Genomic DNA, 17,243 nt, shown 5'->3' with positions numbered 1-17,243 from the left:
TTAATTATTCAGTGCAGGAGAGCAAAAGCCAATCTTCATGGAGCTCTTATGCAGTTGGGTTTAGGCAGGATGCAGGCAATAAAATGTGGAAATCAAATAAAACAGGGAAATAAGTACAAATATAGGCTATAAAACCACAAAATGAATGCTCTCCAGCAGTTTGGGAGGGGAGTAGGAACATAACATTGATTGCCATATTTTCCCCATGAGGAAGGAACTTTCTCACTCCTACATGCAAACAAACATAAACACTTTATTTCTCTGTATACTTCTCTTCACTCCAGATGAAAAAAAATTAAACTTCGACTTTGACTTTTCGTGCAAAGGAGTCTTTTTTTTTTCCCTTTTTCCTGCCAAGAGCAGCTGAAGCCCTGCAGTCTTCTCAGGGTTTTGGAAAGGTATGGAAAAAGAGTGAAAGGCAAAGAGAGAGATAAGTAACAGCAACTTGTTAGTCAATTAGAACCACTTCCTTGGCAGGCTCCACGCTGGGAGACGGGCTTATGACTTGACATGCCCTGAGACGTAGCCAATGGGAGAAACAGATTGAGAAAAAGAGGGTGAGAGAGAGAGAGATAAAGAGAAAAAAAAGCATGACAGGGAGAGAAGTTTGGCTGGCTTGCACTCAAGTCCTGGTGCATTTGAGGTAATAAGTCTAATTTATGCATGCATTCATTGTAAGGCATGCTTAAAGGCTAGATCTCATGACTGTTTGTCTCTTCAGAGATTCTTTGATAAAAATCAAACAGTCACTCAACCGCATCTGTGTTACTGAAAAAAACTGCATGTGACGTGCGCTATCTAAACATGAAGCTGGAACCGTGACGATCGGATGAATGTTGCAGATCCTGTCTTTGTGTGTTTGCACCGACTCGCTCGCTCAATCCAAGCAGACAGGCAAAAGTAGACTGGACGAGGCACAGCTATGTGAAGTAAAATATTTGCTCTGTATCTTCTGCATCAGTATGGTTATGTAATACGTAGCTGGCTCTGCTGCATTCTCCCTCTCAGAGGTCTGGGTCAGAAACTGAAGAGATACAATAATCCACAGCCTTTTACTGCTCCAATTAAACGTCTTTAATTCACCCAGTTAAAGCCCAACACTCCCAACAAATGTCCTGTTGAACAGTACTTTCCTCAAGTTTTAAAACAGTTTTGAATTAGTCACATGCCATATGAAAAACAGACAAGCACTTTAATACACACAATACGGCCATGTTAAATGTATATATATATATATATATATATATACACACACACACACACACACACACACACACACACACACAGTGAATCCTGCATTAAGGTCAAGATTGTTAAACTACTATTTGAAAAGGTTATGAATTGACTTTGATGCCCAACAAGTACTAGAATAATTAATTTTGACTGCAGATTTGTTGTTTTTTCAATGTCATTGAAAACACAAAGAGGGGTTAAATGATTGGTTTCTATATGTTGTAAAAAAGCAAGCTCTGCCAAGTTTAGTTTCTAAAAATCACTGGACGCTGTTGGTTATTAAAGACAAACTTAAATATGTAAATTGCTGCTGAAACTTTCTTCTGTTTTCTATCTGCATTATTTCACCAGATGTAACTGTAAATTCCCAATATTTTACTGTCCCCCAAATTCACCTACTTAAGGCTAAATTGAAAGTAAACCCCTTTATCCATAAATGAGGATTAAAACTTGCCAAAACCATGTTGATTACTCCAAGCATGTGTTTCTTAGGTACAGTGGTGACAAGGCCAGTTGGTGTCTGGCTCACTGCTGGTGTGTAGCAGTGTGTATGCTGCTGGTCGGGTTTCATTGCTACATGTCTTCACTGCATCCCAACTATGTAGACAGGCGATGTGTTATGACCAGGCACACCATCCATTCCTCTGTCACAACATGCTTCAACGCTACACGTGTACGATGAGCCCCTGAAACCATGTCAGACACAGGTGATCTCTGCACAACGCTGGATCGACTTTTACAGCCCCATAGGCCACACTGAAAAAAAATATTAATGCAGAGATGGCCTATAAAACTTGTAGTCACAGGCTGTTTGAGACATGCCTCATCCATTGTAACCTAATATTTTATTATGTATGTAGTCAAATAAAGCAGTTAAATGGGGCACTCAACTCATTTTGTTTTAACATGTCAATATATAACATTTGGTGAAAACCAGGCTCACGTTTTTAAAGAGAAAGACTTTTAATTGAAGCACATAGGGTTGTCAGAAAACCACATTTTTGTACTCAGAGGGTGTCTACATGGATAAACTAGCCCATGTGTAGACTTAGAGATCTTTTTTATATGTAAATTGTGTGTGCTAATTTTCCTGGCTTTTTGACAGCATGTAAGCCAGGTATTTGTGTCGCTTTTCCAGCTATTTTAACTGTTCAGAAGAGTGTGGAGAGGAGAATAAAAAAAAACATATCTGCTGCTATCCCAATTTGAACAGTTTTTGTGTCTTGCCCCTCTCTTAGACCGTTTTTTTTTTTTTTTTTTTTATAATTTTTTTTTGGCATTTTGTTGCTTTATTGATAGTGAGAGATTGAAAGGGGGTGATAGAGGGGAAGACATGCGGCAAAGGGAGCTCAGGCCGGATTCGAACCCGGCTCCACCGCAGCACACCGCATACATGGTCAGCGCTCTACCGGTGTGAGCCACCGGGACGCCCCAGACCGTTTTTTTACCTTGTAAATGAACTTTGTTTTGGACATTAAATATATAAATGAAAAGTTTTCATCTCATTGAAGCATATACATGCATATAATGGTGAGTAAAATATTCTGGACCTCAGAAGAAAAGAACAGACTTTTGTTGTGGTTTATAATCTATCTCACATCATTCATTGATTATTAAATGTAAAAAAAAATAGCCATAGTCAAATCTGAGTGCTTTCATGGTATCATTTTGTGGAAACAAATGGGAGTCATAACTTTATTTCACTCCTGCCTACAGTAAGCAACTGTACAAAATGTACTTTACTCTGTTTCTGGTTTGCTTAAGCCATTAATCTTTTAGTAAGACAACTTCACGCCTAAATGAGTTCTCATTTACTGCTCTGGCACTAAAGTAATGTTTCATAAAATACATTTTTCTATAGCTCTGCAAAGTGTAACATGCTGAATTCACTAAACTCCAGGAGAATAATACAGCAGTCAGAAGAGAAACCAAATACAGCTGGTTCCTATATTTGCAGTTGGATAGGGTGGCCTTGGCTTACACTGTCTCCCTCCCTCTCTAGCCTCTCCATATCTTTCCCATTCACTTTCTCTACTGTCTCAACCCCTCCGCCACCCCCCCTCCTCCACGGGTTCTTTGAAAGTGTTTTCCTGGTAAGGCACAGGGAGCGGAGAGTGAGTGGAGGCCTCTCCTTTCTGAGAACTGGCCCTGCTAACATGGTTTATAGCTGCCCAGAGACAGTATCAGACATGTATGTGAATCAGGGAGGGAGGCTGCAAAAAGGAGGGCGCACGAGAGAGAAGGGGGAGAGAGGGAGGGAGTGAGAGAAAGAGTATGAAGGGAGGAGTTTGCAAACATGCCAAGCCATGGTTCACTTCAGCAGGCAGTTAAAGTGAGGCCAGGGAGAGGAGCGAGAGAAAGGAGGGAAAGAGAAAAAAAACCTCTCTGGGTTTGTAGAATTATTTTTGCTGCAAGTTGAGAAACGTTTTGCTTCCATATCTGGGTACAAAACTGAGTTTTACTCACAATTTGTCTCGAAAAGCTTTCTTACATCTATCACTACAAATTGTACGCCATATGTGCAACACAAAGCTGGATGAGTGTTAGTTTAGCAGACAAAATCCATTCCAACAAATTATTTTTCAATGTCGAAACACTATTGCTGCATTTAAAGCATGACAAATAAATTGCTTTAATGCAGAGTGATGGGAATTATATTTTTATGCACATAAATATTCAAGCTCTACACAAAACAGTTGTGTGTAAGTGAGTGCTGCATCAGACAGGGGCCGATATATTGTAGTCCATCTTGGATAAATATTCACACTAATGCAACGTCATAGGGCAAACCAGGATCCTCTTCTTACTATGTAATTTTAGGAATAAAAGCTGAGCCATTTGCATCTTTTGGTCAACAAGAAATCCTCGTTTTGCATTTTTCTTGCTACTGCTGAAAAAAAACCTTGGTGCATTTACATGCACTAAAGTAGACGGGTTGTTGTTCTGCAGTAACCTGATTTCTTGAATGCAAATGAGAAACCTGGTTTCTTTAATCTGAGAAAGGGATTAAGAAAAACCCAGTTAACAGTGAGATTTCTGCAAAAGAAACCAAATCTTTTGGCAATGTGTGCACTTAGCCGGATTTCTAATGAGAGTTTTACATGCATTCATTTGCATGATAAAGACTTTGGGCTATGAAAGTATCTCTGCAGCATCAGTGTGTGGAGGGAAGAAAGTTAATATCAAATGTGAAGTCTGAATAAGTCAGTTTGCATACATGAGACACAAAGATAAACCTTCTTCTTACAGAGCCAGTCCTCACAGTGCACTCGTCTGTCAAAATGTTCTGACCAGGGGAAAAAAAAGACTGATAAAAAATATTTCAGCTTTCAAAGGCTTCTATTATGTTCAAAGTAGTGCTGTACGGCATTGTCCAAAGCTTCATTCATAATGTTTCACTCATATTTGTATTTTTCACGTCTATTTATTCGGTTTGAAACCGGTATTTCTGCAAAGTTGCAGATAAAGATTAGCCTACACTTATATTTTGTCACTTATTATATCCTTAATAGTATTATAGAATTCGATTGAAAACAACGGTTTTACTGTGGTCAAATAGTCAACTGTTTGCTCTCCGAGTTGCTGCTGATTAATGAAGCAACAATATAACATGCATAAATGTTGACGATATTCATTAAAGAAAAAATATTTAATGAAAATAAAAAAAAAACTGATTTAATCAAATTAATAACTTAATTCAAACTGAGGATTTTTTAAAAGGGTGATGCCATAAAATGTAACGACAGAAATTCAAAGCTTACTTTGAAAAAACCTCAATAGAAGCTTTCAATGTAAAAAAAATTTTTAATCGGTACAGCCTAGTCCTAGTTCAAAAAATACTTAAGGTCTGGCCAGAAACCTAATAACTAGCTGTATATAAATGCATATAAAGATTTCCTTTCCTGAGAACTTATATGCAAAGTGCAACACTTAGTGTTAACTTTGCAAATAACAAAAAACTGCAAAGAAAGCTTTGAGTTTAGTTTAACTAATTAACGCCTAATTGCTTGTAGCAGATTTTCCTCAAAGACTCAGCCACATGTTATAGGATGGATGTTGGGATTAAACCTGTAACTTGGTCCACCTTCCTAACCACCAGGCCGTGGTGCTGCCCCTTGATACCAAAAATGTTACAATCCCTGCGAAAAGTAAATGGGCCACACTAACAATAGCTCTATTCACACAACATCCGGGGCCTCGGTTTCTTCAGGGAAAGGAAGATGATATTTGTAAAATTTGGGCTTGACCATTTCTAATCTACAATGCACTTTTGGTGCGAAGCCAAGGTATCCTTCGTTCAGCCACTGCTCTGCCTGCCACCCACCCCCCTCTCGACCCCCTTTCTGTGTTTCACTTGGTTCTTCTGCCCCTGTCTCTCCATATCACAGACACAAACGGCTGCTGCCCAACTGGTTTGTTTCACTGTCTATCAAACCACGAGGATCCTGTTGTCCTCCTCACCTGCCTCTGCTGGAGAAAGTTAAGGCCTGTGCTTACTCACAAAAACACCCCCCCTTTACTTACTGTTTTTATTATAGTCTTGGCATGGGGAACTCTCATGTGATAAGAAAACTGGAGACATTTGTTTTGCAGCTATGATTTTCAGGACTTCTCAGAAGAAAAAAATACAGAGAAATGAATTCAAACTAATGAATTTGAATGAGGCTCAGTGTACTGTGTCGTGCACGATGAATAGCCAATTGGCTCAAGCAGAGGTAATTCAGAGTTCACAGCCTACGTGCTCAGAGTGGTACTCAGTCCATCTGTCATAAAAAAAAGCACAGGGGAATAACAGAGAATACAGCTTTTGACAGAAGAGGAATGTATGGTTTTATGCGCAAAATTATATAAAAACTTTTATTTATCTGTTGGCCTGATGCACCTTTTCCTCTGGCATCCCATACAAGGAAGCAATAAATTAACCAGCCGAAGCCAAAAGCAAGGGAGTGCTAATGAGGAGAAAATGATGGAAATCTTGGGAGTGTAAAATAAGTTTTGGTAAAAAATCAAAGTTTTTACTTGAAGTCGAGCTTGCTAAGGTCGACTGATCCATGCCAAGTGCATGTTTGAGTTGGATGCTACGGCAGCTGAAAGCAGGCTCCTACCATTATGAATTAATATCAGACGTGCCTATTTTCCCAAAGTCACAGGAGTGAAGAGAGGCGTGAAAAAACACAGCACTTATCTCTGAGCAAAAAATGTGACAATGTATTCCCTGTTAATGCTAAATAACTCTCAATTTGCTCAAAATACAAACACCTCTAAAAACATCGGTAAACAAGTTTAACATTTTAGTGCCCAAAACGCAATTAAATATCTAATATCTTTTACTTGGCCATTGCACAGCTAAAAACAGTACCTGTAACGCCTCCTGCCTGCACAATCTTTTAGCCATAGTTAAGTAGAGGGTCAATAAAAAGTCACAGCGAAGGAGAGCCAAGCATTTCTGTGCAGATAAGCTCAGATGCAAGTTGGATGCCAAAGACACATGTTGATGTTGAATGTAAAGGGGGCCACACAGACGGACAGAATCAATGCCAGACCTGTACAGGAGAGTCCAGTAAGTAGATGGATTAGCCCTTTATTATTCAGCAGAGAGTTTGGTTAGCTGTGCTTCCAAAGAGGTAAGGCTTATGACGTGTTTTAAGTATAGATTAATGGGTCAGCCAGAGGTCACTGCCAAATGTGAGAGCCCTATCAAAACTCCAGGGCTGGTTGACCAGCAACAAACCAACTGCACCAACTGACAGCCAATGGCAGTTTTTAAATCCTGTGTCAATGGTCTAGTGCTTTTCTTAAATCTGTGTCAACAAATGCAAAGAAAAAGATTGTGGAGTAAAAAATTAAACCTACGCCCAAGAATAAAGACTAGACGTGTTAATAATTAACCGTTGAAGTGTTAACCAACAATAAGAATTTTGACAGATTGATATTATCAGTTAAACAAGTATTAAGAAACTTTTTTTTTTTTAAGTAAATAAAACTCATGGGGGCAACATGTGCAACCACACGTGACTAGTTGCATGCTCTCAATGGATCTCAAGACCAACTGCTGGACGGCGCTAGCAAAGCTACATGCCACTATATTGATGACGACTGGCGGGTTAAGTCGGTCGTCCTACTAACGTAGAGTATGTCAGGCAGCCGCAAAGATGACAACCTTGCAGCTATAATAGCAGTGAAGACTTTGGGACATGGCTGCATGTGTCTATAACAATGCATGCAACACAGAACAACCGGGACCAGTCCACATCTGTCCACAGATGCAGAATGCGGAGAGCAGAAAATATGTCCGATCCTCCCGGACAGGTGAACTAGGACTCGGTTGCCTGCTTGTCTGTTTAATGTTAATGATCGGTTAACAAGTGTTGTCTATAGGTCAGGTCTAAAAATCCTAATTAGCATCCCCAACAAGGACAGATGCAGGAAGATTCATATAAGCAGAGAAAGTGGTGTAATTTAGCGTTGGTTAAAATTCAATGACAAAGTAGAAAAGTGACTGTGTTGGTATGTAATTTAATGCACACAACTTTTCAATTATAATTTTGAAAGGAGCAGACAAAATATTTAAAGAAAAATAAACATAGAACCTGCATAGAGAAAACGGTTTAATTTAAAACAAAAAAAAATTGCTCGAGAAGATTTTTAAAAAGTGCCAGCTTTACAGACACCACACTGTAATAATAAAAGGCTCCCTCGAAAAAAAAAAAAGAAAGAAACCAGCGAACTTCTGTTCCTAACTCCTCCTAACATATTGAGAGAGGATGACATGCAGCCGATGCGGTAATGACTCAGCCTTCTACGCACTCTGCTGTGAGCTACCAGGCCGCCCCTTAACTCCAACTTCGTGTATGATATTGCAACAGGATATTTTAAGGTCACCTTAAAGTTGGAAATGTATTATGTTACGAGCACATCATTATTCTCTACAGTGTATCACAGAAATGTCAGTAACCATGCAGCTACACTGCGGAGAAAAAACACGTGACAGAGTACAATATATTTTTAAATAAGGCTTACCTTGAGACGACTCTGGTCTTGGAGCCACAGGGAGGGGTCGCTGGGACCTGGGTTGACTCGATGGGAGTGCCATCTTCACAGGGCCCACGTACTCGACGTACGTCCCTGGGAAGTCGCCTCTCTGTTTGGTGCGCTCGTTGTACCCGAGGAGCCAACCGAGGCGATCCGGCTGCTCCACGCAGCCCTCCTGGTAGTTCTCCATCGACATCAGAGAGGCCCTGCTGACTGTCAGAAGGTCCCCAGGTTGCAGATCCAGGTCCTCTTCCTGGTCCTTGGTAAATGCGTAGAGAGCAAGGTACTGAAAACCTTCCGTCGCCATTTTGTTAGGGAGGCAGAAATCAAAATGGCTGCCAAACAGAGGATTAGATGGTGCAGCCCGAGTCCCACTGCAACCACAGGGTTCGGCTATAAAGAAATCCTCCTCAGAAATCAAAAAGGCTATTGAGACAATAAACTCTGGTGTTGGTACGGTGGCTTAGGGGGTCGGGGGTGAGGGGAGGAGAAGGGAGTCACCCGAAGCTTAGAAGCATTTTTAAAAGTCGATAAGGTAGCGTTCTGCTGCTGCTATGTCTGCGGAGGCAGCGGGTTCAGACCTGACCAGTGTTGGTGGACTGGTGCACTTTCCTCAGCTTGATCCCCCGGTTGAGCCAGATGATGGAGCAGAGGGAGAGCGATGGCAACATGCTCTTTCAAGCAGCGAAAACCTGCTGGCTGGGTGCTATTGGAGCAGCCGGGCAAAAGATTTGTCCAGGCGAGGGCCCTGTGTCGTTGGCTCGCCACGGTCAAATGAAGTGGTCTGATTGGTGGACGAGTGGCAGAGTGGGAAGGTCTCTAATCCTCTTCGGTTCTCTCAGGCTCCCACATGTTCTGGACAGGGATTATGACCGACCTACATGACACAACCCACCCAAAAAAAACGAAGAAAAGGGAAAAGAGGAAAAAAAAATTAAAATTAGTCAAAAACAAAAACTACAATCATGAAAAATAGAAATGAATTGCCAATAAGTGTTGTTTCTTTTCGATAAATTGCCACAAGTGAAGCGGCACATATCTATGTGAAACGAAGCTGTGCATGAAAATGGCGAACTGCGGCAGCTCCATGCACTTGTGCAGTCTTCGGTTAGGACAGAGAGATCGGATAATGCTGCTGCGTCATGACCAACAGCAGACTGGGTCCCTGGACAGGAGCCTCCATTCCCTCCACTCAACATTCACACACTCACAGCCTGAACTGATGCATCACAGTTTCCACAGGAACAAAAAGTTGAGAAATTAACGTCCCTTCAACTTACACAACGTGTGCGATTAAAAGTATCCGGAGAAATTCATGCAAAATGGCGAAGAAAACGTTTTCGTAGAATGAGCATGCAAAGGAAACTAAGACCTGCATCACGGCTGTAGGGCAACCAGAATTTTCTGAAACATGCAGAACCCTTCGCAACAGTTCCCTCTCCCTAGGAGAGAAAAAAAGGCAGCTCTGTGTTGCCTCAGAAATATTTTCGGCTTCATTCTGTCAAAATAGCTAAATCATACTGTACCAAGTCTATTCAAGATGAGAATACCAAATGGACAGTCAACTGAGCCCCCAAAGCCTGGCACATCAGAAAATAACACTTTAAAGCAAACATTTGCATGGATAACATCAGTCTCCTCCACGTCAAATGTATCATAGTATCTGTATACGGCAATAAGTCATTAATGGACCCATTACAAATATTCTCTGATAAAGACTATTGCAAGGCCCAATAAAATGCCAAGAATAAGTGCGCTATTATTACGATATAACAGCAACAAAACAGTTTCAAAAGGCTCGATTTTATTGATGTAAAAGGTTCTAGTAAACCAAAATAATCATCTTTCATCAGACATCATCAGAAAAATCCTAATTGAAGGGGTTGAAAAAACGAAATGATCATATCGACAGCAAACTATGGAAAAAGAATGTGTCCTTTTTGGTCATTTGAGCGGGGCAATAAAATAAGAATGTTACAAAGTTCAAATTCAAAATGGCAACAATACTGAAAGATGAGACAGGGAGCGAGGAAGAGAGACAGATTAGGGTTTCCAGATTAAGTGCATCTGTGGACCAACCAAGGACAATGGTCCTGTTAACCTTTCTGGACGGGATGAAAGGATGTCAGTAAAGAGGGAGGGTGAAAGCGACAGGACGCTGGATGGAAGTTCTGGTGTTGTATGCCTGGAGTAAGCTATTTGGGTCAATTTCCCAAAACATCCAAATCAAAATAACCATAGGCCCGGTTTGCGAGGCCCGATGTTGTGCAATCATTTCATTAACGTTCCAGAATGGACAATGTTTTGAGTGATGCACTGCAGAGACGCTTAAATAAAATTAGGTGAGATCATAAAAAATAAACATTAACCTCCGTTTTGCATCTTTGAATACCAAAGTGCATGCTTTCGAACCTTACTCTAGATTATCCTCTCTCCCCACAACGACATTCCGAAAGCGAACGTACATTCACTGCAAACCTTCGTGAGTAAAAATATCATGTTTTTAAAAAAAGGTTTAAGAGTTATCGTGACAACAGGATGCAGCAGAGTGCAACACTCACCCCACTTTTGGTTCAGAGAGAAGCCGGACAGGCTCAGCCAGATTCTCGGTCCAACATCCTTCGAGCTGAGAAGCAAGAGGTGCCAGGCTAGACACGTGGCACTGGCATACCCAACCACAGCCCGCAATCCTCACACCACCATAACCCCCCCCCCCCAACCCTAAACCCCCCTCCCTCCTCTCTCCACCTGCTCTCCAACCCCCCCCAACACACACAGAGTCCTCCCTCCAACTGGCAACCCCCCCCATCCTCAGCCAGCGAAAAAGTCCAGCCGTTTTCCCAGTTGCCATGTTTTATTTGTTTACAGTCAGAGCACTGCTGCAGAAAAGACGCGAGAACAAAACGAGGTAAAAGAAAAAGCAGTGTGCAAGGAGCGCTCCTGTTCAGTAATCCTTTTTTATTATTTAGTTCCAGAGCAGAAAAAGTCGTGGGAGGTGAGAGAAGTGTCATCTCTGTTACAGTCCCAGTCTGATAGTGTTGTAGTAGCTCACAGTTCAGGGCAGCAGCAGCAGCAGCTGGTAAGCTCAGCGTCACTGGATCCATCCTTTTTTTTTTAAAAGACTTTTTATTCAGTCAGAGCAGAGAGCGACAGAAAGCAGTGAGGAAAACAGAGTGAGACTGAGAGACGGAGCACTTTGCTATCAGCAGAGTCCAAACGGCTGAGGGAGACCACAGGAAAATAATTAATGAATAGGCAGCAAGTAACTCACTGTTGCTAGAGAGAGGGAAAGCTAATCCTGTGCTCTGATTGGCTGCTGCCCTGGCCATGTGCTCCCCAGTCACCAGTGAAGCCGGGCAAATCAAGGAAACGTTCTAATATTAGAAAATGTATCTAGGCAGTGATCAAACATCTGACCCAAACAACTCCACCTTTTCCCACGCACTTGACTTTTGTCATCTCTGTAACCTTAACGGTTGTTTGCCATCTTTGAGGAAATGATGACTTAAATCGAATGAAAGTGACACAGGACGATGATAAAGAGCATAACATGGAAAAACTGAAGGCTGCGTGTGATTGGAGAGAGTTCCATGAGTCATGTTAAAGTCGTGCAATGACATGAAAGGAGATGATTTTTGTTTTTTTGAGTTAACAGGGTGAAAAATGGGATGCCTATCTGCACAAAAAAGAAAGAATAAAATATGTTGTTTTTATAAAAGAGAAACACTGTTAGAAACTATGACAAAAGTGCTTGTTTACTAATTAAGTGACACAATAATAACGCGGCATGGTAACACAGGATACATTAATTTATTATTCTTCTGATTCTATATTTATTATGTATTTCACAGACATTTTGTATCACTGTTGGGGAAAAGCGAGACCTAGAATGAACTCAAAATGGCATGTAGATTTTCCTCTGCTGTCTGCAGACATCAAATTACTCTTGATGTGTTTAGTCAGCCAGTGGAGCTCTGACCTGTTCATTATACACCAGTATGCATAATGTAAAATGGCAAATAAGCTATTCAGAGCATCACTAACACAGTCGAGTAAGACAAGAGCTACTGTCACGGCTTGAAGACAAATCATATATATTTATGATATTCTTATGTGGTTAAGTATGTTTTTGTTGTTGGTATTTCATTATTTATATAAAAATGATGAGGTAATTAGTTATTCACATAAAGTTATTAAAAAAACACTAATTAATTTAAACAAGTCATTAATAAACTGATTTGTTGATTGGCAGAGAAAAAAAGTCAGCAATTACTTTTTAATTAATTGTTCGAGCTGTTTTTCTAAGCAAAAATATAAAACATTTGATGGTTCCAGAGCCTCAAATGAGAGGATTTCCTGTTTTTTTACTTTATTATCTCAAAGAAAAATTTATATTTTGGGGTTTTGGACTCTTTGGACCGATCAAAAAGAATATGATATACGATTAATTAAGACATTAACTGGTAGATAAATCGTTGTTGAAAGTCGAATGAAAAGCCTGTTGCAGCCCTGCACTAATTACTGTATATTATGTATGTATAAATATATCGTTATCTCCTTTTGGAGGTATCAATAATGAGACAAAATGATGTGCAATAGCAGACATGGCCAAAATACTGCTGGTGCTAATATGCTAACAGGACTTTTCTGCACTTTCATTTGGAGAGACATTCAAAACAGTTCTTGTTTTATTTATTTAACGTAGAAGGTGTACATGTGGACTGTAAAAAGTCCATACCATTATTCTAGACTACCAATACTTTGTTTACCAACATTTATACCAATAAAATATATCTGCAGGAAGTTTATATCAGCCAATATAACCAAAAGGATATGGAAATCATTATATTCTGTTTTTAGTTTGTTTTTCAGTGTCCCAACACCTTTGAAGGCAGTGTTGTTTATTGGCCTGGCCATTTTTTGCTGAATCTAGCTCTATATATTAAATACAACCTACTTAAAACACACCTCAGTACTCAATATATGCATGCAATTAAATTGTCAATCCATCACCCAGCCATCAGATACTAATGCAGAACAACAAGTTCCTCTGAGGACCCGAGGGTGTTGTACATCTTCTTCTCACTTCTCAGCCTCAAATCAATCATCATCTTCAGTCATGACTTCTTTCTGAGTATCATCAGCTCTCACATATATGTACAGTCGGTCTGTGTAATTTTTAGTGAACCCATCATTTCTTAACATTTCCCTCAGAAGTTTGAAGGGAAACATGCCTCAGCAAATCCAGTCCAGATATCAGCAGGAGTTCACCAAACGGTTTAGATTATTTTTCAAACAGAGCTTCAGGATTTTAAGAATGTAGTCTTAGTTTGTATACTTTTTCACAAAAAGGATAAAATCAACACATCGCGGTTTGTCTCAGAGACACAGTTCTGTGCCGTTTTCTGTTGTCCTTAAGTGACTTTTACAGAGACAAATGCATGCGTTGTACAAAATTGAAATATTTACGTGGACACACAGTTAATGCTTTAAAGTTTGTGTATGCGTTGGCCCTTCGCGGCCCTGCTGGTGAGGAGCTGACTACAGAGCCACCACGCATGCAGCCTGGCCTCGGGCCATCTGTCCACATGGAACTGAAAAATCTACTGCGCCACAGGCAGCGAGGACAGGCCAACAACACAGGAGCTTGTGAGGACTCATTTTTCAGCATAAAATGGGGGCTTAGGCATTTTATGATCTAAGTTATGTTCACCTGAATTCTATCTGTCCTTAATGAAGCTGAAAAGCTCACTTCGCTAAGTAGAAACATCTGCTACAAAGATTATGTAGCACTGAGACGGCACTGTTCTGAAAAGTCAACCACACCACAAGGCTCTACAGTTAAAGAGGACTCGCTGTATTTATCAGACGATATAAGATGCAGGAAATTCAACGCCTCAGCTAGTTTTAAATGCTACCTTAAGTCCATGCGACCACGCTGTTAAATTTAAACATTTCAAATGCAACAAAGAAATAAAATGGGATAAACCTGCAAAGGCTCTGGTTGAAAACACCACAACCCTTTTTGCTGCGTAGTTAGCATCCAGTAAGCCTTGTACTTTAATCATTTACAAGTCCAAGATAACGCATAAAACTGCACAATAACTATTTTGTCGAAACATAACATACAGTGGCCTCCATTATAACACACACCCATGACAAATATAATCAAATACTAATCCCACTGTGATACAGGAAGATTAATAAGGAACTGATTTTACTTGGCTGGTGATAATCAGCTAAATCAAATTAATTTAACTTGCCAAATGGTACATTTGTCTGGCTATAAGTTGATATTCTGATACTGTAGAAATGTTTTACTATGTAAATAATATTGCTTGATCAGAGGAAAAACATTCACTAAGTCAGTAACATGTCCCCAACTCCTCCCAGCAAGGGCTGGGAATACTACTTGTGTAGATTATTCTCTAGATTAATCGATGAGCTGTTTGGTCAAAAAAAAATGGTGAAAAATGTCAGCCAGTGGTTCCCAAAGCCAAATATGATGTCCTAAAATGTCTTGTTTTGTCCAGAACTTAAAATATACAGTTGACTGTTATAGAAGAGTAAAGAAATCAGAAAATATTTACATTTAAGAAGCTGGAATCATAGAATAATCATAATCATAATCAGTTAGGAAAGTGGTCGGAGACAAATTTGATAGATGACAGCTAATCAATTAATCTTTGCAGCTCTACTGTCAATTTGACAGCAATTAGTCACATCCAGGTAGATGTTTCCAAAAAGTTACTAGATTTGTACTCAGCGTGTTGTCCCGGGAGTCCAAATTGCCTCTTTTACCACCCTAAAAAGTTAAGAAAATCATGCTTTTGTTAACTATCAGATGGTTATTCTTGGGTACAAATCCCAGCCCAGAGTCTGCAGTATTTCTAGTGGAGCCACGTCTAAACTGTCCTTAAAGCCGTATTCTGCTGCTATTTCGATCAAATAACACCATTTTGGTTTAACTGGGTCCCCCAGCTGAAGGACATATAACAAAAATAACCACAGCTGTACTGCGTCTGGTGGAACTTGAAGCTAGCTTTTATTCAGCCCCTCTGAGAAGTGACACTTGGCATTTTGAAAAAGCTCCACTTCTTCTGGAAGTTTTAACGCAACAATCCCTGCGAGTCATTCTGAGCATTTGAAGACATTTCGAAGAAGAATGAAGGCTTCGCCACAAGTCATACTTCACACTGATAAAGCAGTATAATGGAGGATTGACATTTGGTTGCATAATGCTGGATTCAGTAATTACAGGAGAGAAAGAGGGGGTCTCCACACAGTTGAGTGGCTTGTCTTATTATGCAAGTGGCACAATTTCCATTAACTCCTTGATGCATGCCAAATCCTCAAACCAGGGATGTAACACACGCACATACACACACATCATGTCAGGCCTTCAGCTGTGTTGGGCCTCCACACTGCATGGCCTCTTATAGTCTGCAGTGAATGTAAAGGCACTATTATTATACTACTACCAATGTTATACACACGTAGTACACAGCAAAGTTTGGCTCATTTGTTGTGTTTACGTTTTGCAAGCTGACTTTTTTCAATCTAAGCAACATTTGAAATTTAGCATTTTGCTGAAAAGAAGAGAAAAACCATCCACTTTGAACTCGGAGGTTTAAATTCTGCATAAATTCACAACTTGAAGAGCAACTAACTAGTTTAAAAAAAGTACCGTATTCTTTACCGTATTCTCAGGACATATCAAGAATGAACGACAGACACTACAGAATAACTCAACCGTAAAGAAACTTTAAAATATAAATGTTGGTGTTTCAGTAACTTAACGGGCTCAGCATTTGATACACGTCAACTGTCGACAAGCGCGAGCACCGAGCAACATGCTGCACGAGTAAATATTACACTTTAGCGCAATGTGTAGTGCGCAAAAAAATAAAATAAATAAACACGAAATAAATCTCGAGTTTGAACTTTAAAACTGGGGCACAAGTCAACAGCATGAAGCTGCGTGCGCAAAGCACACTTGCAGCGCTTCCACCATTTTCCAGTACAGTGGCTGTAACTGGAAATGTGCAATAACTTGGAAAAACTCACCCGCGGATATTTCTTGACTCTTCTCACTTTCGGCTGCGGCGCTTTAAACTCTTCAAAGTAGCAGACAAGAGTCCGTGTGGTGTCTTGTCTGCGGACGATAGCTTCTCGGTGTGCAATAAACTTCTAGCAAACCTTCTGTTCACTTATTGCTTCGCCTTCTTTCTTTCGCTCTTTCTTTCTTTTCCCGTTCATGACTCCCTGCTCCCCTACACAGCCATTTTCCAGCTCAGCACGGCGCAGGGAAGGAGAGTGCGTGGGAACTAATATAAAGAGCGCGGAAAGTGACGAAGCCGAGCGGAAAAGCCCGAACGATTAGTGAGGGGTCACCGAATGGCCTCGGCCCTTAATGGCTATTTGAACCCGGCAATCTTAAACTGCAGGGCTGCTTTTTGTTTCAATAACCGCATACTTTAAGACCTATTTTATTGGAAAAAATCCTGTTAATATGAAAAAGACTACATGTTAAATCCGTGTCTGATCCCATGTTGGATTATATTAGGAACATCTTGTTATATTCAGTTCCAGTCCCTTTTTATCATTTATATTTTATGTTTCTCAAAGCTTACACTTTTTCCCAGCTCATCTACTTCCGGTTTAGAAATGTGACCATGTAAACTTACTCGAGTAATGTACTTTTACTTGAGTATTTCAATTTTCTGCTACTCTTTCTGCTACTACTCTACTCACTACATTTCAGAAGTAAATATTGTACTTTTTATTCACTTTTGCCTACTTCAATGCTGAGATCATTAATTTAAAAAAAATCATCACACAGACACGCCCACACACACGCACACACATTTCACTCCTAGTGCATGCATAAGCTAAATAAAACATGGACAATACAAAAATAAATAATAATAATAATAATAATAATAATAATAAGCCAAGCCTTGGATTTGAATATTAAA

At 40.1% G+C, this 17,243-nt stretch overlaps 1 protein-coding gene across 2 annotated transcripts in view; it reads right to left on the bottom strand.

The window, feature by feature from the left end:
• The window catches only part of pik3r2 (phosphoinositide-3-kinase, regulatory subunit 2 (beta)), a 38,597-nt gene extending 22,015 nt beyond the window's left edge, over positions 1–16,582 (bottom strand). Inside the window, exons 1-2 of one of the 2 annotated variants that reach the window (XM_059343882.1) lie at positions 16,333–16,582; positions 8,254–9,142 (exon numbers count right to left, since the gene is read on the bottom strand). In XM_059343882.1, coding sequence (XP_059199865.1) covers positions 8,254–8,572 — 319 coding nt within the window. In that variant the 5' untranslated portion in view covers positions 8,573–9,142; positions 16,333–16,582. Of the gene's footprint in view, positions 1–8,253; positions 9,143–10,826; positions 11,491–16,332 lie in introns of those variants that run through there. The other variant, XM_059343881.1, reaches the window with a different exon arrangement.
• Positions 16,583–17,243: the final 661 nt, after the last annotated feature.

Source organism: Centropristis striata, chromosome 11 (assembly GCF_030273125.1).
Source record: "Centropristis striata isolate RG_2023a ecotype Rhode Island chromosome 11, C.striata_1.0, whole genome shotgun sequence".
Classification (NCBI taxonomy): Eukaryota; Metazoa; Chordata; class Actinopteri; order Perciformes; family Serranidae; genus Centropristis; species Centropristis striata.
Note: the sequence above shows the minus strand (reverse complement) of the source record. Positions and strands in the feature narration are given on the sequence as shown.